Below are 22458 nucleotides of genomic sequence, written 5' to 3' on the forward strand. Positions count from 1 at the left end.
GGGAACAGGCTTTAATAAATTTAATTTGCACTCAATCCAGCTCCGTTAAATATTTTGAACTCTACTCTTCTAATATAGAGTTCAAAATATCTTCCAGAGCTGGATTGAGTCTATATTACATCATATTTCTCAGTAATTTTGTGAATATGTGTTGGTGAAATAACCCTCACTAATGCAGACTTTACAATGTCAAAAATACTAATTTCTGACACTTTACAAACTTTACCAAGCACACTTTTGTAATATACACGGGATTTTTTGAATTTTGAACTAAAATTTGTGATTGGCAATTATTGAATAATCGATTGGAATATGAAAGAAATACTTTAAAATTGAATAGAATGTGCCGATAGAATTTTTCTCACAATTTTAAAAAGTTGTCCAAATCCTATTTTTGATTGAGTTTTTGCAATTTTTATATATCAAGTGACAAGCTAAAAATCAAATTTTTGTTGTACTACTGTTAATGCAACTATTTGTAAATTACGTGCATCCTTTGTATTCGAGTAATCAACACCGAGATTACATATTGTAAGAAAATCTTTGGAATTAGATTTTTATTTGAATTTAAATTCGGACAGTCTAGTTCATGTTGCTTCGTGAGAATATATATAATTTGCAATATGAAAATGATATATACGATTCTGTATAAATAAGTAATTATGCTTTAGGAAACTGCTCGGCATTGCATGAGATCTAATCTTAATAATTTTTTAGATATGTTGAAATATGTAATATTTAGCTTCAATATCATTTATTATGGTGTGTCTTTGCTGTTTTGTGATATTGGATATCAATGACTCTTCTGTGAACGAAAAAATCATTAAATTCTAAACGTAAGCGAAACGCATTCAATTTATTATTAGAATCAAATCTATTTTAAAATTGAGCTATTTGATAAATCACAAAAGAATACTTTATATTTTTAGTCAAAATTTGTTGATAGGAGCTTATTGGCGCAATCTACTGATCTTCCTGGTGTCCCGTACCGAAATGCATCACCAGAAAAGTGACAAAAAAGTGACACTTACTCTTATTTTGTGCGGCAATTTTTCTAAGTTATTTTGTTAAGCTAAATGTGTTATATATCAAATCAGCTTTATAAATATTATAGAAAGTTTATTTTTATTTTTATTTTTATTTTTAATTATTATTATTATTTTTTAAATTAAAAGAAAACATTAAAATTATATGGATATATTTAAATTAATTATAAAAATAAAATTGAATATATTGAAGTTTGAGTTTATAGGTATACAAATTTTAGAGGCATTTTGGCTGAGAACTATGGTCTGCGAGGTACATGGATAGAATCAGTACCTCGCAGACTATAGTTCTCTATATGGCGCCCAAAAAAATTTATGATTGTTTTTTATCAAATCTTATCCATATTATTCTATTAATGTTAATTATATTTTATCAATTATATTTTTAAATAATAAACACAAAATCCACTAATTTAAAATTGGCACCAAATGTCACTTTTGCTAGTGATGCATTTCGGTATGATATATACTGATCTTCCTGGAAGGAGCGCACAGACCAGTCAGAAGCGCTCCTTCCAGGACCAGAAAGACTAGAAGGGGGCCCTGACCTTGAGAAAGGACCCCCTTCCAGGCCTTTCTCAAAGGAATATTGTGCCATTGTGGGAGACATGCAGTGGCAATGTCTCCCATAATGACACTTTGTGACCGACAGGAGTGCATAATGCACTCTTGTCGGTCATTGTTTTATAATCACTTTGTGATTGCAAAAAATTGTGCCATCAAGAGGCAATGTCTCCAGGAATGATATGTGCAGACCGACAAGAGTGCATAACACACTCTTGTCGGTCAAAGTTCCGCATTCAAGTTATGAATGCGGAACATTGTGCCATTGTGGGAGACATGCAGTGGCAATGTCTCCCAGAATGACACATTGCGACCAACACGAGTGAATGGGACACTCTATTCTTTCAATTTTCCCATTAATATTTTTCTTTTTTTATTAGATCAATAAATAAACTATTTTAATGTTCATAATTACATAAATCCATATGAATCAATCCGCTATTTATTTAGTCTCTAATTTTAATAGCTTTTTTGAATCTTGCAATCTAAATAATTAATATATGCGGGTCATTTTATTTTTTTTCATAATTACATTATATATAATAATAGATTATATGTCCAAATTGAACTGTAATAAACAGAAATTCATCAAAAGTGACAGCTCTCAATTTTTTGACATTTGTAAATTCTAAATTGAATGAGAAAAATGAAATAATACTAAGCATAATACAATATTCGAAAAAACCAGAATTTTCGAAAAAGTGACACCAACTATTAAAGTTATTTTATTACTAGATTTATTTACAAATTATAAGATAATATCATTAACAAAATATATTTTTAATATAAATAAAAAACTTTTTTTATACAAAAAATTACAATCAATCGATAAATATTATAAAACATTTATTCCAAAAAGATTAAGAAATAGGTGGGATCCTGCATATAATATAATTTTATGTCATAAAGCTTACAAATTTTAGATGGACCACAGTGAGAATGTGAGTGGTTAATTTAAAGGTGGTCTGATAAAGATATCGAAGCTTACTCAACACAGCATGAAGCAGTTTCTAATACACAATCTTACTAGTGGTGTTTCGGTCGCCAGCGCTCTCATAGGGGTGCTGATTTCAAAAACCACTACTTCAAATTATTCAACAATACTCAATGCAGCATGAAGCAGCTACTACTGCTGTATCTTACTGGTAGCGTTTTGGTCGTTGGCTCTTGCACAGTCTCTCAGATTTTCAAAATTTTTTTTTCAACACTATCTTGTTTCGCTCTCAGAAAGCTATCCTACAAAGACATCGAAGCTTACTCAACACAGCATGAAGCAGTTTCTAATACACAATCTTACTAGTGGTGTTTCGGTCGCCAGCGCTCTCATAGGGGTGCTGATTTCAAAAAACCACTACTTCAAATTATTCAACAATACTCAATGCAGCATGAAGCAGCTACTACTGCTGTATCTTACTGGTAGCGTTTTGGTCGTTGGCTCTTGCACAGTCTCTCAGATTTTCAAATTTTTTTTTCAACACTATCTTGTTTCGCTCTCAGAAAGCTATCCTACAAAGACATCGAAGCTTACTCAACACAGCATGAAGCAGTTTCTAATACACAATCTTACTAGTGGTGTTTCGGTCGCCAGCGCTCTCATAGGGGTGCTGATTTCAAAAACCACTACTTCAATTATTCAACAATACTCAATGCAGCATGAAGCAGCTACTACTGCTGTACTTACTGGTAGCGTTTTGGTCGTTGGCTCTTGCACAGTCTCTCAGATTTTCAAATTTTTTTTTCAACACTATCTTGTTTCGCTCTCAGAAAGCTATCCTACAAAGACATCGAAGCTTACTCAACACAGCATGAAGCAGTTTCTAATACACAATCTTACTAGTGGTGTTTCGGTCGCCAGCGCTCTCATAGGGGTGCTGATTTCAAAACCACTACTTCAAATTATTCAACAATACTCAATGCAGCATGAAGCAGCTACTACTGCTGTATCTTACTGGTAGCGTTTTGGTCGTTGGCTCTTGCACAGTCTCTCAGATTTTCAAAATTTTTTTTTCAACACTATCTTGTTTCGCTCTCAGAAAGCTATCCTACAAAGACATCGAAGCTTACTCAAAACAGCATGAAGCAGTTTCTAATACACAATCTTACTAGTGGTGTTTCGGTCGCCAGCGCTCTCATAGGGGTGCTGATTTCAAAAACCACTACTTCAAATTATTCAACAATACTCAATGCAGCATGAAGCAGTTTCTAATAAATATATACATATATAAATATATACATATATAAATATATCATATATAAATATATACATATATAAATATATAAATATATACATATATAAATATATACATATATAAATATATACATATATAAATATATACATATATAATATATACATATATAAATATATACATATATAAATATATACATATATAAATATATACATATATAAATATACATATATATATAAATATATAAATAACAAAATATAATCAAAAAATAGTGTTTGGAAATTTAAGGTTAAGTGTCACTTTTTCTACTGTCACTTTTTCGTAAATTCTACCACACTCCAGCTCTCAATTTTTTGACATTTGTAAATTCTAAATTGAATGAGAAAAATGAAATAATACTAAGCATAATACAATATTCTAGATTTAATTATAATTAGGGAAAAGTTAGTTTTGAGAGTACTTTTCATAGGCATATAGAATGAAATCTTCTGAAAAATAATATCACATAAACTCATATTATTTTCTAATATATAACTATTTTATATAAAAATCAAATTCAATGATCTTAAAAGCGAAGGATAAACCTCAAAATTTACGAATATAATGAGTGGGAATATAATGGTTATCTATCATAAAACCATATGAAATATCAATTTTTGCTTTACGCCTAATTTTTGACGACAATTAGCAAAAAATGTTAAATGTTAACACTCAGTCCATTTGAATATAGGTCAGGTAAGTGGGGCTTCCAGGCACTTCGTGCCCTCTAGCCCCTAAAAAACCTAGAGGAGAACTAAAAAAATTATATAGTAAAAAATTAAAGTTTTTATTCGATAAGAACGACATCGCTATCGTTATCTTCTTCTGAAGTTTCTTCTTCATCATCATTTGTTATAGGGTCTCCAACATATCCAGCAATGAAGATACGGATGCGTTGGTTGAATGGTGTATGGAGAGAGAACTTGGAGTTTTCAACAAATTGGAATTCGCAGTCCAATTTGAGCTGTGCTGAGGAGGAGGTAAACTCGGCTATTTTAAGCGGCTCACGTCCTTGACGAACATTATATAGAGAAACACTTTGACCGAATGTAACCCTTTCAGGCTCAACCATAGCAATAGTTGAAATTACGTGAAGAAAGTCTTCATAGAATTGTTTTGGTTGTATTGTGAATGTCTTAGCAAGCTTTCCTTGAGGAACATCTACATAGAACTTGAAATGTTGTTCCTTTCCGTGTTCTTGAAGTTCTTCAATCCAATTATATGTAAGTGGATAAGGATGAAACAGTTTCAGACGTGCGTATAGACTTTTTTGCTGTCTGGGACTGAATGTTTGAATAAACTTGTCACAGAACTGTAAACCAATGATATTTGCTGTATAAGGAAGCAATTTGAAGAAGAATTCTGAAAGGTTTGTTGGATTTTGAACATTATCTTCAAATTTTTTGACGGCTTCAATAATATCATTGTAGAAATCTGAATAGTCATTTGTGTCTTTAATGCTTACGTTTTGTGGGTAATTCTTCATGAATTGTTCGAGTCTCTTGACTGCGTCCTTACGAATATCGCTTTCTTTTATTTCTGGTTCTACCAAATATTCTTCTTCTTCATGAGTAAGTACAATTGGAATTGTACCAGAATTGGAAGTTTGTCTTTGTGTTTGCTGTGTAGTTTGAGAGGTTGAGACATGTGTGTGTTGTTCTGGTGCGTTTGAAGGTTGGTTTGAAGTAGAATTGGGTGGAATTTGGTTTGAATTCGAATTTGGGTCTGATTGACCCTGAATTGTTGCTTCAACCGAAGGAGTAGGTTGAGAAACCTTTGGGGTTTGCTTGAAGAATGTTGTTAACAACATTTGTTGTCCCCTACGAAGGGTAGAATTGGTAACAGCAGTGTCAGTGGTGTTAGGCTCCATTGAGAAAAAATGAACTGACCAGAAGTTTGTGGAAAATGAATATTGAATAAAAACGGTTTTCGTCAACGGTAACCCCCTCTATTTTTTTATTTTATTTAATAGTTACCGTTGGAAAAAACGGTTTATCTCAAATATTGAATGAACTATAAACGTGTTTTGTTTTCTATATATGCTTTTTTGTCCAACGGTAAAACTTTTTACACAACGGTTTTTGAGAGTCGTCGCCGTTGACTTTTTTGTAGAGCGCTCAAAATAGTATAACTTTGTCCGGACAAGTAAGGGTCTATCGTCGCTACAGGAAAAGTTACAGGCGTTTCAAGGAAGTATACTTTGAGAAGCCTTTTTCCCCTTATAGAATGAGATAAGACGGTTATTTTACAAAACTGACAACACTTTGACCGAGTAGTTTTTTGTGCTGAACAAAAAGTGTCATATAAACATCTGTCAAAAACCACTTTTTAACTTCACTTAAAATGCCACGTAAGCTACGTAAGAATATACGTAAGAGGAAGGGAGCATTGAAACATCCAATAGTAAAACTGACACCACAACAACAGTTGCAACAACAAATGATGAATGACCCCACTATGTTGCAACAAATGTCAAGCAACCCTATGCTTTTAAACCGAGTTATTGGTGCACAGAGTGGAGGTTTAAGAGCGGCACTTTTAGCGAAAATGGCAGGCTATGGTGGAGCTGCAGACGGAACAGCTTATAACCCTCAAAGTCAAATGAATTTGAGTTCACTCAAAAATCAAATAACAGATGTCAAAAAGTCAAACATAGACATACAGAAACAAATAAGTGAAAACGAAAAGAAACTAGAATATGACAGACACACAAAGAAACTAAATGAGTTAAACGTAGAGAAAAAGAAGAAAGAAGAACAACTGAAAGAACTAAGTACAGAGGAATATGCGAAAAAAAGTGTCAGAAAAAGCAGCAGAAGTAGCAAAAATGGAACAAGATGTTATAAATTTGAAAAACCATACTACTCAATATAAAGTACTGAAAGATGAAGAGATAAAACAAAAAGCCCTGAAGACATATATGGATAGCGATGAGTATAAAAAAGAAGTTGAAGCAAATGTAAAGGCAGAAAAACTTTTACAGTTGCAAAACCAAACCGTACAGTATGAAAACTTAGCACAAGAAAGTAAAAATAACGACGCAGCCATGCAAAAGGCAATGAAAAGCGCAGAATATATAAAAGCTAATAATGACTGGTTAGATGCCCAAGCCAACGCTAAAGCAGCCCAACTTCTAGGGTCAATAAGGACAAAAATACAAGCGGATGAAGACAGTTCAAATGAAGCTTTAATGAATGCTAACTTTAAGAATGCCTTCGAAGCTCTTCATAGTAAGGTGAAACTAGTGAATGACTTCTCATCTGGAAAGAAACTGAAGTCTGAAGGTTTCGACAAAGAGTTAAGAGAAGTAGCACAAAATATGACGAAAATAACAGATGCAGCAACGAGACAGGCAGTTCAAAGTGCCTATGACGCCGTTAGAGCAACAGTTAGTATACATGTCTTCGGTATGGTGGCACTGCCTTCCATCTTACCAAAGTTATGTCAATCTGACACTTTACAAAACCACTAACGTATATTTTACATCGCATATGCAATATTTCTAATAACCTTAAACTATTTCTGCCACGTAAAGTATTTATCACATAAACCACCTCATCTCACCTCTCTGTACGTTATATATTGTGCGCAGGTCATTGCCCATGGCAACTCCCCGCGACACAATGCACGTGCATGAAAAAATAAACGTTCTCACTAACGTACACACTAACGTTCACACTAACGTTCTCACTATCGTTCTCACTAACGACTTCACTAACGACTTCACACGTATGAAAACATAGCGCAAAAATAAATTTAGGGTAGAAGGTTAGATCTAACCTCATTTCTACCCTGTTGAATTCATTGCTTTATAACTCTCTTCCTTGGTTTCTTTTTAGTTGCTTTCTTCACGTCTGTCTCCAACTTGACTGTCTTTCTTCTTCGTCCGTAATGATACCAATTACTTCCACCAGTCAATGGGTCAAATGGTCGTTCATAAAGGTTTCCATACATTCCATAAGGTCCGTATGGATAAACCGCTGGTGGAGAAGAAACATTTTCTTTAGTTCCATCGACTCTATTTAAATGCATTGTTTCACCTTTCATCTGGTCATTAAAGTCTTTTGCGTGTTTTGCAAACTCATCGTCCTTTCCTAAAGCATTTTCTGACTCAGTCGCAACCAAATTGGATGCTTTATTTATGAGCCCTATTTTATTTAATCTTAACTTCTTTGCAACCCAGCCTCCAATCTTCCCTTTATTTGCATCTAATGTCTTCGAAACCCTTCCTCCACTCATTTTATTTACTGCGTCATAAGCTCCAAGTGCTTTTGCTCCAAATGCTAATGCTTTTGTTCCCATTGCGCCTAAAGCTGCCCAAGCTACCATTTACACCATATTAAAATCATCTCTCTTCAATATTATCTCATAAAAGTTCTCGTTACTGGAGAAAGTCAATGAAACATAAGCGTTCTCACGGGCTTCGCCCTCACCGCTTTGCGGTCTATCTAACTTCTTTCTTATCTCATCTATACGCTTCAAAATGTCTGAACAATTGCTAACATCTTCTACAACAGTTATTTCATCATGAATGACCTTCAAGAACAAACTCATTTAATGTGCTATTAAAATCATTTCAATAATGAGTCCATCCTTTCCGTCTTTGGGTAGCACAACATCTTTCATTGAAGAAGGTTCGACAAGTCTTATGTTAAACTTACTGACAAAGTTTGTTATACTATAATGCTTTGGCGGCGAATACATATAGTTTGAAAGACATAATATAGATTCTTCAGCAAATTCACTTATACTGGATTTTATAACAATGTTCTCACGAGACCAAATACCACCAATTGACAATCTTGTAAGCAATCCTGCTGAACCTTCTACTGTAAACGTCGATGGTAACATTCCACGAAGGTCATCTATTGACATCGTTGAGTCACTGTATTTAAATATTTTCTTAAAGCAATCGTCATTATCTAACCATGCAATAGCTTTGAAGTTTTCATTCGAATATACATCTGCTTCATTAAATGTAAAACCTGATTTCTTTGCAGAGATGACTTTAAAATCTATTGAGTTTGTTTCAAAATTATATGCTATGGTAACTTCTGAAGGTAATGGATGTCCTTCCGCAGTCAGTTGTTCTCTCACTACCGTTTGAAGCTTTGTATTAAAAACTTTCATGTCATCTCCTGTATCTAAGTTCACATACACAGCAACAGGGAAACTATCTTGCTTCTTTGTTTCATCATTATATCTCAAAACATTAAAGTTCTTCAATAATATTGTTCTTCCTGCTGGAATACTTCGAACCTGCCTGATTTCAATAGCTTTCTCACCTCCTACATACTCTACCCAGTGTCTTGGATATTCATAAGTATACTGACTTTCTTGAATTTTGGTTGGTTTCATCATAACGTGTTCATAGTATATCTTTATACTCTTGTCAGTTAGACTCGGTGCTATGTTCTGAATATTTCTGACTTGCATTTTTAATGGAGATAAAATGAAGCATTTAATACATGACGTAGATGAAGACATGAATGAAACTACAGACAAACTTAACTCTTCTCTCATTCTTCCTTTCAGTAAGGACTATGAGTTCTGTTCAAATGGTGTTTATTTCTATTGTGGAAAGATGGGTTCAGGTAAGACATTTAACCTCATTCGTCATATACTCATAACAGAACGTTTAGGAAATGACTCATATTATGACCAAATCATTATATCAGCAACTTCAGACTCTATGGACTCAACAGCGAAAACATTTATGTCAAAAGTTCAAGCCTCTGTCGTTAAAGTTCCAGACAGTGAACTCATTGAATTTCTTCAACGTTACATTCGACGTAAGAGGAAATATTATGCCATCGTTGAATTTATACAGTCAGGAATGCAAAAAACTTCAGAAGAGATGGAAAGAATTATTGACAAACACCACTTACGTCAATACTCAGGAGTTTACGATATGAAACGACTTACAAACTACATTCTGTCAAAACTTTCAAAATACCCCTTCAAAAAGTATCCATCAAACACTTTATTAGTTTGTGATGATTTCGCTGGAAAAGGTTTAGTTTCAAAACCAGACTCACCATTAGCTAACATCATTACTAAAGTCAGACATTACCACTTAACTGTAGCAATACTTATGCAAACATGGAGGTTTTTAGCTTTAAACATAAAACGTCTCATAACTGACTTCGTTATCTTTCAAGGTTTCTCACGCTATGACATTGAACTCATTTGGAAACAGTCAGGTATAACATTACCTTTTGAAGAAATTTGGGAAGCATATAAGTCTCTCATCTCTCCTCGTTCATACCTTGAGATTCATATCATGACTAATACCATTAAAGTCAAAAATATTCCATGGGAACGACCAACATTGTTTTAAAGTTTAACCTTCAATTGACTGATGGTAAACAAATTCCATGCATCTCTGTCACCATTTCTGTTAATATTTTTGCTGTCATTCATATCATCCACTTCTCCATCCGTTAGCTTTTGAGGATATGCGTTAGAATAGCTGTTCTTAAATGAAGGCTTTTCACCTTTGAGAGCATAAACTCTATAACTTTCTGCATACTTTATGTTTGAACCTCCTGAGCCATCGTTGACATAAATTTTTATAGGCTTCCACCCTTTGTTCATGTTCCTGCTTCTTCCCTTAGCTCTTTTGTTCAGTAGTTCTACATCTTTATACACAGCACCTGTCTCAGTGAATTCAACAATATTTTCATTCGTTAGCTTTACATTCAAACCCTTGTCGAGTATATTGTTCATTTCATACATATAAAAGGTTTTTATTCTATATGAAATGAGAAGCAAATCCATCTTAGCTGGTGCCGTTAATGTTCCAATTGAACCAACATCAAATGTTGACTCACGAACGACAAACAATATTGTCATAAAGAACTATAGTTCAGAGTGTTTGAAAGAACCAGAACCAGAGCTGAAATCCGTGAATTTAAACTCAGCTTCAAACGCTAACGCTACATCAGATGTTAAGTTAGAGTATCCACCACTGGACCAAATTCTTTCAAGAGATGCCAACGACAACCCTTACACAAATGTTCAAACAAATCCTTCAGATAACGTAGACCATTACCTTCTTCAGTTATACCAAACAATTTTACTCAAAGACGATAAGAAGCTTTTGACAAATCTTATAAGTAAGAACCAAATAATTCTAACAAAGGAGGACCTTGAAAATGTTATCTCACGAATAACAGGGAAACAATGTGTCATTGACTATCTCGACCCTGAAATCGAATGCTGTGGCCAAACTCCACTATTCATGAAAATAGAAAACATCCGCATCATTGAAACTCCAGGAACTACAGGAGTTGAGTTTAAGTATAAATATTCGAACGAGTATACAAAACTTTTAACAGAATATAAGCTTTGTTTGAAATATGTTTTAGTAAATTAAAGCAGTCAGGAGGGCTCTTTGAGCCCATCTTGGCGCTTTGCGCCGTCAGTCAAAAAAATTACAAGTTAGCAATTTGTAATATCTATCCAAAACTTCTTCAACAGTATCGAACTCATCTTCATAATGCAAACCTAATCTTATCGACTTGGTGCAGTTTTCACTAACACAATATTTTTCTGTTCTCTTGACTGACATAACTAACTCATTTGTTTCATCAAACAGCAACAACCAAAGTTCATGACCTAATACATAACATTCATACTTTATATTTTTAGCTCTGAGTTCTCTTGTAAGCTGTTGCATTTAATATTTTCTAAAAAGTCAACTTCAACAGTCATTCGCACTGGCGCCTTCAGTTCTACAGGCTCTCCTTGAAAGTCAACAAGTCTGAATTGCATGTCTTTCAAATTATGAGGACTAATGCGAACCCATTTACCTAAATGAGTTGCTATGACAGGAACGTTTGGAATGAACATTGAATTGACTGCATAACAGAAGGATTTATATTCTACTGAACCTTTACTATTAACTCCTGAAATGCCTGTGACATTAGCTATTTTAGACTCAATGTACAAACAATTACCATAACATACGTATGGAACAGATTTCATCTCAATCGTTTTGTCAACACTTTTCAAAGGAAATGTCATATGGTATGCACCCAAAAGAAGTTGTACTCTATGACTCATTCGTGTTATCTTAAACTCCTTCGCATAACTGAACTTCAAAACTCCTGCAATAAGTTTAACATTCATTAAGTTTTCTTCGTTATCCTTGTTTATTGTAGTATTTATGAGAGCATTTAACACTCCAGCTAATGTTTCCATCTTATATTCTACATTATTGTGAAATCTTATTTCGTGCTTCTTTCCATCTATTTCAAACTCCATGAAATCTGTTTCGTCAGTTATGACAAAAGTTGCGATAGTATTGAAGTCAACCATTCTGAATGCAAGCGCCTCATTCTGTAGACCTAAGTTTGTTTGTAGCTTTACTGTCCCGTATTCGTTTGGGTCTGTACTTTGCAAATAGAACAACATTTTATTCTCATTAAAATATGAGTATAGCTGCATATGCGTATGAAGCTGACAGAGCTAAACGTTTATATTTTGGTCAATACTCTCTCACACTTACTGACAAATATATTGTTATCACTGATGGAAATACTGAGAAATACATAACATGGAAGGACTATGAAAAGTTTGACCCTATTTTAACTCCATGTGCAATGCCTTTTATTAAGGACGGTGAAATCGTAAGAGTTCCGGATTCAACGGTTTACACAGCTGTTCAAAACAGTTTACAAAACATTTTAGCGAATATCTTTAATTCAGAAACTACAGAAATAAAATTACCATATATAACAGATGCTAAAGAAATTAAATCAAAAACGACAACATTATTTACGTCACTTAATGATTTAATGACTTATATCATTAATATTCCTGCACCAACTACAGCATTTGATCCAAATTCGACGGTTTGTAGTGTACCTTTCATTAATGACAGTTCAGTAATTGCTTTAAGGGATTCGACAGTAAATGAATCATTAAAGGCGTCATTAATGAAAATCATTGATTTTAACTCATTCACGAATACATATAATTCATTCATTAATGTTTCATATGCTTCTAAAGAAGGTGAGCCAAAAACTATCGATAAAGCGGTGTATGAAATAAAAGCATCAACGACGAAATTGAATTCGTTAACTTTTGACGGTGATAGTTTCGTTAATGACATAACATCGGGGAAAACAATTTTAACGAAAGAATACTTAAAATCTCATGTTAGTGAGTTCGTTGAAATTGAAAAAGAAGGTGGAATTAAGTTCGATCCACTGAATTTCATTTTCAGCTTAGTGAATGCAGGTATTAGTTTCGCTGAATGGACAACTATACAAAGTGAAATAAATGCAATATGGACGTTTTTGGGGTCAAAAGCGGGAATGGGTGAGCTTGTAAATGCTGCAAGAACATTAGGTGAAACAGGAAATTTTGTCGATGGTTTTAAAAGACTTGTTTCAAACGTTTTGACAAACACAAAGAAATTATTTAGATATACCATACATAACGGACGGATTTTCGAACAGATAGCAACAAACCCTCCGGTTATGGCTGCGTTGATGATGGTTAGAGATATAAAACCACGTAACGACGGGAACGAAGAACATGAACAACAGGATACTGGTCGGGTTATTCGAGACATTAAAAACGTGTATCCTGAAGTTATTGATTTATTTAGAGGAGTTAATGATTCAATTTCAAAACATTCTATAACCCTCGATGAAGAGAATAAATTAACAGATTATATGTTCGTCATTATTGCAGAATTAATGAAGAGAATAAATGAAAAAGGAATTGGTGATATCATTAATGTCAGCGATGTAATGATGAAAAGAAATTTTGACTCATTATTTACAAAACCGAAAACAGAATATAGTCTTTATGACGTAATTACCGAATTAATGAAAAAGATTAATGATAATAAGAGTTCTGGCGGAAGAGTTGAATTAGAAGTGAATGATGTTAATGAGAAATTAGCCGAAAAAGCAGACAAAAATGAGCTTTTAGCTCTGAGTGATAAAGTCAAGAACCACGTTCATTATATAACTTCAGACGAACAGATTATAACGGACTACCATGGATATTTAACACGAAGTGATGAAGCGAAGACAAAAAATGTTAATGAAAGAAGATATAAATACATTCGTGCTAAAGGTTATGACATAAGCTGTACTGTACAGTATGATGTAGCTAAAGCACCAGAAGCATTTGGTTATACCGGTGAAATTTATGCCTCTACTTTCAATGTTAACGGTGTATTAGTTGAACCAAAATTTACGTTGAGAGTTAAGTCAAAAATAACGTTTGAAGATGCTATTAAAAGTAATGCCAGCAAAGATGAACTTGAAGCAATGAACAAAGTTTTGAAATCTCATAAACACAATATCTCCGATATAAATGAACTTCAAGCTACATTAGACAGTAAAGCTGACAAGAACCATACAAACGAATCCTTCACTACTGTTAGAGCAGACGATGTAATATTGAACTATACTCTCGGTTCAAGCGCACCTTCAGAGAATCCGAGTACAAGCGTAAAAGATACACTAAACAATTTAGATAACAGATGTATGAACATTGAAGGTCATGTCAGAAACTTTGAAACATATGAACTACCAGCAATGTTAGATAAGAAAGCAGACAAAGAACATACACATAACTCCTTCTCAACTGTTGCTATAGAAAGTATTGAAGGAACGGTTGACGGAACTGATGGGGATGCATTATATTGTAAACCTCCTAACTTTCCACAAGGTTTAACATCGAATGAAAACATAACAACGAAGAAAAAAATTAGCTGTAAAAATGTTTATGTCATGGGTGATGAAAATAATGTTAAATTCACTGCTCAAGATTTATATGATAAGAAAGCAGATAAAACAGAGCTTCAAACATTAAAGACTCAGATTCTTGAAACCATATATCCTGTTGGTTCTATTTATACGTCAATGAACTCAACAAATCCAGCAAGTGTTTTAGGTTTTGGTGAATGAAAGCAGATTGTAGACAAATTCTTATACTGTGCTAGATATTCAAAACAAGCCGGTGGTTCAAAGAAAATTAAAGAAGCAAACCTTCCACCGCACACTCATACAGGAACTACAAACACAACAGGTAGTCATTCACATTCAATAACAAAAAGAGGTTATACAAATCTTGCAGCAGGTTCGGATAGACAGGGAATGCATAGATATGATATTTCAAGTGACCCAGTAGATTCAAGCGCAGGTATTTTCTGTGGAACCACAGGAAATCATTCACACACTTTCACAACAAATCCAACAGGCTCGGGTGCAGATTATATGCCACCATTTATGACTGTATTCGCATGGTATAGAGTTCATTGAACGCGCTTGAGCCTTGAATAAAATCTTTAACTTTACATAAATGAGCTTGAAAGAAGTATTCGAACAACATCCATGGAGGTCATTTAAGAAGTTCAATGAAGCTGCAAAGAGTTGGGGATTTACTAACAGAGCTGAAGTGAAAAGGTTCTTTGACAAAAATGTTGTACATCAAACAAAAATAAACCCTTACGACTACTTTTTACCAATTTACTCCAACGCTCCTGACGCATACCAATTTGACACTCTCATTCAAAGCAGAAAAGGAGGACATAAACTATTCCTCATCTTCATTAATGTTAACACTCGTAAAGCATATGCATATCCAATGAAAAATAAAGGAACTCGTGAAGTGTTAAGAGTTTTACAAAAGTTTGTAGCAGAACATAGCCCAAGTACTTTAACATCAGACCAAGACAGTGCATACCTCAGCAATGAAATCACAGATTTTCTCATTAAGCATAACATAACTCACTACACTACTGAAGACCATAACCATAACATACTCGGCATCATAAACCGCTTCATAAGAACGCTCAGAGATTTAAACCAAGAGCGAGACTTTACCGAAGAAACAATGAAACATTTTCTCGAAGTATATAATTCCTCAACACATTCTACAACAGGACATACACCAAATTCAATGACACAACAACAAGAAGAAAAGTATATACAAAAGAAACGAAGCCAAACACAAAATATCAGAAATTCAACACAATTTACCCTCATTCCTGGTACAAAATTTCGTGTAGTTCTTGACGACAAGCCGTTGACAAAGAAACGTTTAAGGTTAAGTAGAAACTATTATATCGTAGACTCTACGCAAGGTAATGGATATCTTATAAAAGCTGCTGACGACTCTATTGCGTTTTACCCTCGTCACAAATTAGTTGAAAGTAGTAATGGCAAACTTGCTGAAACCATTGACGAAGCAAAGCGAGGAGTGGTTATTGAAATACTTGGCTACAACATAAACGATGACACTTATAAAGTAAGATATGAAGGAGGCGTTGAAGATGTTATACCATCTAAGAACTTGAGAGAGTCAAAGCCAACACATCTGGGACCATTAGAGCGGGAGTACTGGAAAGACAAAAATAAGCCAGAAAGAATAAGAAAATTCTTCTAAACTTTTTCATTAGATGTAAATCAGACATGAATGAGAACAGTCATGATATCATTAATGGTACCATTTATTTTTGTCATAAATTTACACCAAAAATAATGTTTAGGGTAGATGGTTAGATCTAACCTCATTTCTACCCTCATGAATTTTCATGAATTTTATATATTAATGTTTTCGTTAAGCCACTTTGTGCCGTCAGTCAGTCAGTCAGTCAGGAGGGCTCTTTGAGCCCATCTTGGCGCTTTGCGCCGTCAGTTTAGGAAAGACTTTAGAAAGTTGTTGGAAAATAAGTCCTGGGAAGAGTATTATAAGGCATTTTGTGAAGAATATAGCAACAGTCTGAATTCAGACGGTTGCTTTTTATACAAAATTCATGCACGAAATTCTTGAGTTTTGGTTGAAAGAATACGGTGGAGCCAAAAGTGGCTCGACCTCAAAACAAGCATTTTATGAGCTTACTAAGGCGTTATAAATGAATTCAAAGGTATTTACATACATCCTGACCTCGTTCATTTTGTTGCTGAATTCACCAAAAATAATGTTTAGGGTAGATGGTTAGATCTACCCTCATTTCTACCCTCATTTCTACCCTCATGAATTTTCATGAATTTCATTAGTTAGAAAATAACGCTAATTTTTTCTAACAAATTTTTTTTATTTTGTATGTAAAGACAGTAATGTCAACATCAGAGAACACAACAACAATTCAAAACAACTTTCACCAAACTCGTTAGTCATGAATCCAACATCTATGTTAGTAGAGATGAAAAGCTTCATTCCTTCTTCATATAGTTTTGTAACAGAAATACAAAGAATAAAGCAAGAACTTTTAACAAGTAATTTAGACTGTACCGCACAGGATGAAGAAAATGAACAGTATCTTTATGAAATGCAGGACATTTATTGACCATTTACCCAAATTGCCTGAAATTCAGCAGCAAAAACTAACTATTCCTGAATTCGATGAAATTGAAGTGAAACCAACTGACTCAGTAGAAATAAAGAAGTTCATACGTAAAGTAAACTATGAGTTTCTAGGATATTATTGCAACCATAAAGTTATGGACAAAGATTGCGACATGGTATATAAGAACATCTCTGACATATATAAATCTGGGGAGTTTAAGACATACGACAACTTTGTTTCATTAGTTGCAAAATGTGTATGGCAGATAAGAGATAAAGATAGAAGAGGTAAGGTATGGAATGAACAGATAAAACCAGCAGCTTTTGAGTTAAAGAAAACCATTGACGCCTTAGTTGTTCTAGCAGGTAAGGTTTCAGAATATAACGCAAAAATGAACCCGCAATGTTCTAAATGTAAGGCAGCAATAAGGAAATATAACTATTCAGTAAAAGAGATAGAAAGAATGCGAAACGACTATGCAGACTTAAAGAAAGAAGCAGAGAAGCCGGTAGAAGATAAAATGAACATGTTAGAATTTCTGAACAAAAACTATCCAACTGCTGACGATTTCCTTCTATCTGATGTCAAGAAGAAGTATAAAGAAACCTTCGGCATTGATAAAACTTTTGATATCCTCAGCGAAGAAATAGAAGCTACAAAACTGTTTAGAATCTCACGAATTCATAACGTTTACCATGTAAAACGGTTATAAATAATGAGGGTAGAAATGAGGGTAGATATCAGGTTAGATCTAACCTTCTACCCTAAACATTATTTTTGTCTGAAAAATGACCAAATTTCATGAATTTCATTAGTTAGAAAAATAACGCTAATTTTTTTCTAAGAAAAATTTTTATTTTGTATGTAAAGACAGTAATGTCAAACATTGAGTTTGAAACAGTTAGAAAGATAGACAATGACACCAAAGTGATTAGAATAGGTGATTTAAACGTAAGATACTGTAAGAAATACAACAAATATTCTTTGTCAGACATTATATCTCCATCTGAAAAGAAAACAAACCACTGGGTTAGAAATGCTTCAACTCAGAAAATTTTGACAAGAAATCCTGAGCTTATGATATCGGTAAGATTCTATGGAACTACAGCATATCTCATTGACAAAAGTCTTATACCAATAGTTTTGTTATGGTTAGACCCAGTTGTTGGATATAACTTCATAACATATGGTTCATTCGACTCAGAACGTTGCAGTGAAGGCTTACTTTATATCGTTCAGAAACCGAAGGACTTCAATACAAAGAGATATAAGATAGGAAGAACATATAATATAACTCAAAGATATGACTCTACAGTCAATAGAGTCAAGGTTGTGTTTGTTAATGATATGAGAGCTGCTGAAACAGAACTGCTTGAAGTTTTTGAGAAAATGTATGGTGCTCCCACGAAAGGTAAAGAAACGTTTGAAGTAGATGAGATAGATAAAGCTATAAAATTATTTGACGAAGTTGCTGAAAAATACATGTAAAGCGTTTATTTTTGGTCTTTTGTGAAAGTCAGAAAATAACGCTAGTTTTATTTTTTCTAACTCTTTATTTTGTATGTAAAGACAGTAATGACAACATTAGAGAACACAACAACTGCTATCGTTCATGAAGCCATAAATGAAGAATACGAGTACATACAGTATAACAAACAGTTACGTCTCATTCGTTCAGTCAAAGACGATATGTATCAAATGCAAAGTATAATGAATGCTCTTCGTTCTACAAAGCAAGCATATCATTGGTTTGAAAACCAACAGACAAAAGAACTTTTAGAAGAATTTCCTCATATGATTGCTTCCCTCGGAAAACCGAGGGAAGAGATTCCGTATGAAAATCGCAAGAATTTGGCTCCTGGTTTGAAAGGTTATTATGTTCATAGACTTTTAGTAAACGCTGTAGCAATGTGGACTTCAGCTCGTTATGCTTGTTATATTTTCATGATGTTAGATGAACTATATAAAGCAGAACGTGAAGAGATGGAAAAGAAACTTCAAGCAAAAGATGAAGTCATTGAATCCAAAGACAAAAGCATACAGAAAAGAATACCACGTTCGGTACCAAAAGGTAAGGAAAAGAACTATAAGTATATGATTTATACTGAAGAGATGGAAAATGAAGAAGATAAAGATATGGTTATGTTGCATTTAGTCAGAAGAAACAACAAAAGCTTTTACGACCTTGCTAAGATTTACAAATCTGACAGAAATTGGTTCTATCGCGAAAACTTACCGATTTCAATGACCCAAATGAAGATGTGAAACAAATAGTTCAAGATACGTTACCTCAAACACACTATGACATCAAAGGTTGTACAATACTTACATTCAAAGAAGACTTAACATTACTGAAAGAAAAAATAACAGAGTATTTCGATAACTTCAAAGAGGAAGAATGAAGTCACGACAACATTAACGAAGAGAGAATGAGGTGAAAAAAGAGGTGAAAAAACGGGTGAAAAAACAGGTGAAATCTCACCTCTTCACCAAAAATATATTTTTGCTTAAATAGCTTCAGGGTCTATTTCTTCAACCATTTCACTTCCTTCGTCAATGTCAATAGAAGCTTCTTCAACCTTTGGTAAGAATTTCTGTATAACATCTTTGTTCGTTATTGTCTTCAGAGATGAAGGATAATATTTCACAGATTTTTCACCCTTCTTATATTCTTTCTGTTCGGAAAGATTTAAAGCAATACTGAAGAAGTCAATATTAGAGTTCTTTATAACAGTATAATGAGTATCTTTGACATTCACGAAGAAACTCTTTTGTTTCAAAACTACTGCTAACTCTTGTGAAGTATAACGTTTGCGGTCAATGACGATAGCTAATGGTCTGACATACTGACCAAACTTAGATTCTTTCACAAACTTCTTGTTAAAGATAACATTAACATTTGAAGCATTATTGAACTCATTCTTGATGGCAGTAGCGAGAGCATTGTATGAAAAGAACTTGCAATCTTGCATGTGTTTCATTAAAATAAAAAGTTCGAAATATTTCAAAACTAGCCTTAAAAAATCTAAGCTAATTTTTTTCTAAGAAAATTTTTTATTTCCTACTAAAGATGTATCGGAAGTTGTCTAAGTTAGAACACTCGGAAATAAAACAACTTCTTACAGAAGCTAATATAGATGTTGCAAAGCATTACGCAACAAACAAAAAAGCACTCGCTGACTTCATTAAAGACTATAATGGTGCTATAAGTTATGATAGAATTCATGAGTTCATAAAGCCGCAACGCGGCGAGGACGAAGTCCATACAAGAGCATTTCCTTTAAATGACGTTGCTATTGACTTATATCATAGACGTTCAGTACCTCATGAAGTAAGAAGAGAAATGTTTGACATAACAAATGCAAACGTTGGTGAAACAAGAAGAAGAGACGACACACTGAAACAACAGAGAAGAGAGATGTTTAAGAGCGCTATAGAACAAGTTCGCAAAGCTAACGATGTCATTCGTTCCATTGACGACAAACCAAAAGAAGGTGAGAGATGGTTAAAGAAAGATGAAGAGAATAGGAAGAGGAATGTTAAGACAGGCAATAGACTCATTGACTTTAACATCGAAGCTTTAGATGAACCAAACAGAGACTACTTACACAAACATTTCGGTAAGGTTTTCATGAGACTCTTAGAGAAGATTAAAATAAACTCACAACAAAGATGGATGGTATGTTATAAACTTGGTGGAAAGTATGAATGTTCTACGTTAAACCTCAATAATATTGGAACATTACTACATCAGCTCTTGAAGGAAAACTTTATATCAGAGATAGAAGCAAATGCTGCAGGTATTGTTGAAATGCACTATGACTTCTTCTTGACAAACATAAAGAATCTTACTGAAATAAAGATGTATGATTTAACTGAATATGAAGGCTTAACGATGTCAGATGTTAAGAAAGGAAAGCCACAGAAGCGACCATATAGAGATGAAAGCACACTGACAGAAAGACAGAAAGGATTATTGAACAGACTTAAACAAACAGGAGATAAACAAGATATAGATGACTTCTGGAATGAAATCCTTGGTGAAAAGAAGTTTTATAAGAAGAGAAGCGGTCAGTTCTGGAAGTATCTTTGCACATTACCTATAAATCTTGAACGCTACCAAATCTTCAATGAATTGAACAAAAGAACTGCAGCACTTATGACAGAGGACAATTGTTTCGTTTATGCTTGCATTCAGGCTGGAGTAAATGAAGAAGCTATTGACCACATGAGAGAAGTCATTCGTGTTAGAGACTTTCCTCAAAGTAAAGTACAAGAAATTTCTGACGCAACAGGTATAGCATTTAATGTTACCATTGGTTATTTCGACAACTCCAAAGATAACAGAATAATTCACTACATACGAAAAGAATGTGAAACTGCTCGAACTATTGACTTACTTCTTGTTGAAGACCACTACATACTAAATGAAAGATTACCAATGACAACATACTTCATCAGAAATTACAGAGAAATCTTGAAGGAGTGTGGTGGAATGAACATTGAGAAACAGATGAAGATTTATACAAAGAGAGAGAACAAATATGTAGCTCGTTATGATAGAACAACACCGTTATGGGATGTTATGAAAACATTGTGGGAGTGCAAATATTTCGAACCTATTTCTTATGGAGAACTTTTCACATATACGACTGACTTATATAAACAGAACCTTGCACCATTTAAAGACTTGTCATATGCTCCAAAGTATTGTGTACAACTGAAGAAGAAAGCCGAGTCAAAAGAAGTAAATAAAAATAAGTGCAAGTTCATTCCTGAGCACGTTTTCTTTGCTGACTTTGAGTGCAGTACCGATGGCTTTCATAAAGCTTTTAACATATGTTACGACAGTGAAGATGGTTCAGTGAGTGAAAGCATTTGGGGTCAGAACTGTGCAACAGAATTTTTGGAGCGACTTCCTGACAAGAGTTTAGTATATTTCCATAACCTCAGTTATGACATAAACTTCATCTTAAGACACATGACAGAAGTGAAAGGAACTCCCATCATTAAAGGTTCACGAACAATGCAAATAACTGGCTTATATAAAGGAAGGGCAATTATTATAAAAGACTCTTACAGTGTTATAAATAAGAAGCTTAAACTATTTCCTGCTATGTTTAACTTACAAACAGGACCGAAAGAAGTATTTCCATACAACTACTACAGCAGTGTTTTGTTAGCAAATGACAACAGAACTGGTGTCATTTCTGAAGCATGTAAGTTTATCCGGGATGCAGATACATTCATGAAAAACATAGATTCCATCAAAGGTTGCAGAATAGATGAGAACCACTTCGACTTA

At 33.9% G+C, this 22458-nt stretch overlaps 15 protein-coding genes across 15 annotated transcripts, besides 4 other annotated features; 10 read left to right on the top strand and 5 right to left on the bottom strand.

The window, feature by feature from the left end:
- Nucleotides 1–2181: 2181 nt before the first annotated feature.
- Nucleotides 2182–2218: a mobile genetic element.
- Nucleotides 2182–2218: a terminal%2Cinverted (terminal inverted repeat of Banshee-A3 transposon ID:TVAGG3_0067970).
- Nucleotides 2219–4622: 2404 nt separating this feature from the next.
- TVAGG3_0067980 (attachment subunit-related family) lies at nt 4623–5705 on the bottom strand (the record flags this gene model as incomplete). Its single annotated transcript, XM_051221565.1, has 1 exon — nt 4623–5705. The coding sequence occupies one exon, from the start codon at nt 5703–5705 to the stop codon at nt 4623–4625; it is 1083 nt and encodes a 360-aa protein (XP_051106551.1).
- Nucleotides 5706–6178: 473 nt separating this feature from the next.
- TVAGG3_0067990 (protein of unknown function, DUF4106 family) lies at nt 6179–6472 on the top strand (the record flags this gene model as incomplete). Its single annotated transcript, XM_051221566.1, has 1 exon — nt 6179–6472. A coding segment is annotated over one exon (294 nt), but the record flags the coding sequence as incomplete, so codon positions are not given.
- Nucleotides 6473–6662: 190 nt separating this feature from the next.
- On the top strand, nt 6663–7307 carry TVAGG3_0068000 (protein of unknown function, DUF4106 family; the record flags this gene model as incomplete). The annotated part of the gene is made up of 1 exon (XM_051221567.1): nt 6663–7307. One exon carries the CDS (start codon nt 6663–6665, stop codon nt 7305–7307), a length of 645 nt encoding a protein of 214 aa, XP_051106553.1.
- A 251-nt stretch (nt 7308–7558) lies between these two features.
- Nucleotides 7559–7636: a terminal%2Cinverted (terminal inverted repeat of Maverick-2 transposon ID:TVAGG3_0068010).
- Nucleotides 7559–22458: part of a mobile genetic element that runs on past the window's edge.
- On the bottom strand, nt 7637–8164 carry TVAGG3_0068020 (protein of unknown function, DUF4107 family; the record flags this gene model as incomplete). Its single annotated transcript, XM_001298419.1, has 1 exon — nt 7637–8164. One exon carries the CDS (start codon nt 8162–8164, stop codon nt 7637–7639), a length of 528 nt encoding a protein of 175 aa, XP_001298420.1.
- TVAGG3_0068030 (uncharacterized protein) lies at nt 8165–8389 on the bottom strand (the record flags this gene model as incomplete). The annotated part of the gene is made up of 1 exon (XM_001298420.1): nt 8165–8389. One exon carries the CDS (start codon nt 8387–8389, stop codon nt 8165–8167), a length of 225 nt encoding a protein of 74 aa, XP_001298421.1.
- Nucleotides 9321–10175, top strand: TVAGG3_0068040 (protein of unknown function, DUF4106 family; the record flags this gene model as incomplete). Its single annotated transcript, XM_051221568.1, has 1 exon — nt 9321–10175. The coding sequence occupies one exon, from the start codon at nt 9321–9323 to the stop codon at nt 10173–10175; it is 855 nt and encodes a 284-aa protein (XP_051106554.1).
- On the bottom strand, nt 11477–11824 carry TVAGG3_0068050 (uncharacterized protein; the record flags this gene model as incomplete). Its single annotated transcript, XM_051221569.1, has 1 exon — nt 11477–11824. The coding sequence occupies one exon, from the start codon at nt 11822–11824 to the stop codon at nt 11477–11479; it is 348 nt and encodes a 115-aa protein (XP_051106555.1).
- TVAGG3_0068060 (organellar and viral DNA polymerase type B) lies at nt 12271–13114 on the top strand (the record flags this gene model as incomplete). Its single annotated transcript, XM_051221570.1, has 1 exon — nt 12271–13114. A coding segment is annotated over one exon (844 nt), but the record flags the coding sequence as incomplete, so codon positions are not given.
- On the top strand, nt 13678–14769 carry TVAGG3_0068070 (keratin-associated protein family; the record flags this gene model as incomplete). The annotated part of the gene is made up of 1 exon (XM_051221571.1): nt 13678–14769. One exon carries the CDS (start codon nt 13678–13680, stop codon nt 14767–14769), a length of 1092 nt encoding a protein of 363 aa, XP_051106557.1.
- Nucleotides 15449–16249, top strand: TVAGG3_0068080 (integrase core domain containing protein family; the record flags this gene model as incomplete). Its single annotated transcript, XM_051221572.1, has 1 exon — nt 15449–16249. The coding sequence occupies one exon, from the start codon at nt 15449–15451 to the stop codon at nt 16247–16249; it is 801 nt and encodes a 266-aa protein (XP_051106558.1).
- Nucleotides 17545–17865, top strand: TVAGG3_0068090 (organellar and viral DNA polymerase type B; the record flags this gene model as incomplete). Its single annotated transcript, XM_051221573.1, has 1 exon — nt 17545–17865. The coding sequence occupies one exon, from the start codon at nt 17545–17547 to the stop codon at nt 17863–17865; it is 321 nt and encodes a 106-aa protein (XP_051106559.1).
- Nucleotides 18030–18641, top strand: TVAGG3_0068100 (organellar and viral DNA polymerase type B; the record flags this gene model as incomplete). Its single annotated transcript, XM_051221574.1, has 1 exon — nt 18030–18641. The coding sequence occupies one exon, from the start codon at nt 18030–18032 to the stop codon at nt 18639–18641; it is 612 nt and encodes a 203-aa protein (XP_051106560.1).
- TVAGG3_0068110 (uncharacterized protein) lies at nt 19101–19418 on the top strand (the record flags this gene model as incomplete). The annotated part of the gene is made up of 1 exon (XM_051221575.1): nt 19101–19418. One exon carries the CDS (start codon nt 19101–19103, stop codon nt 19416–19418), a length of 318 nt encoding a protein of 105 aa, XP_051106561.1.
- On the bottom strand, nt 19661–20134 carry TVAGG3_0068120 (uncharacterized protein; the record flags this gene model as incomplete). Its single annotated transcript, XM_051221576.1, has 1 exon — nt 19661–20134. The coding sequence occupies one exon, from the start codon at nt 20132–20134 to the stop codon at nt 19661–19663; it is 474 nt and encodes a 157-aa protein (XP_051106562.1).
- On the top strand, nt 20785–21640 carry TVAGG3_0068130 (organellar and viral DNA polymerase type B; the record flags this gene model as incomplete). The annotated part of the gene is made up of 1 exon (XM_051221577.1): nt 20785–21640. A coding segment is annotated over one exon (856 nt), but the record flags the coding sequence as incomplete, so codon positions are not given.

Source organism: Trichomonas vaginalis, chromosome IV (assembly GCF_026262505.1).
Source record: "Trichomonas vaginalis G3 chromosome IV, whole genome shotgun sequence".
Taxonomy (NCBI): domain Eukaryota; phylum Parabasalia; order Trichomonadida; family Trichomonadidae; genus Trichomonas; species Trichomonas vaginalis.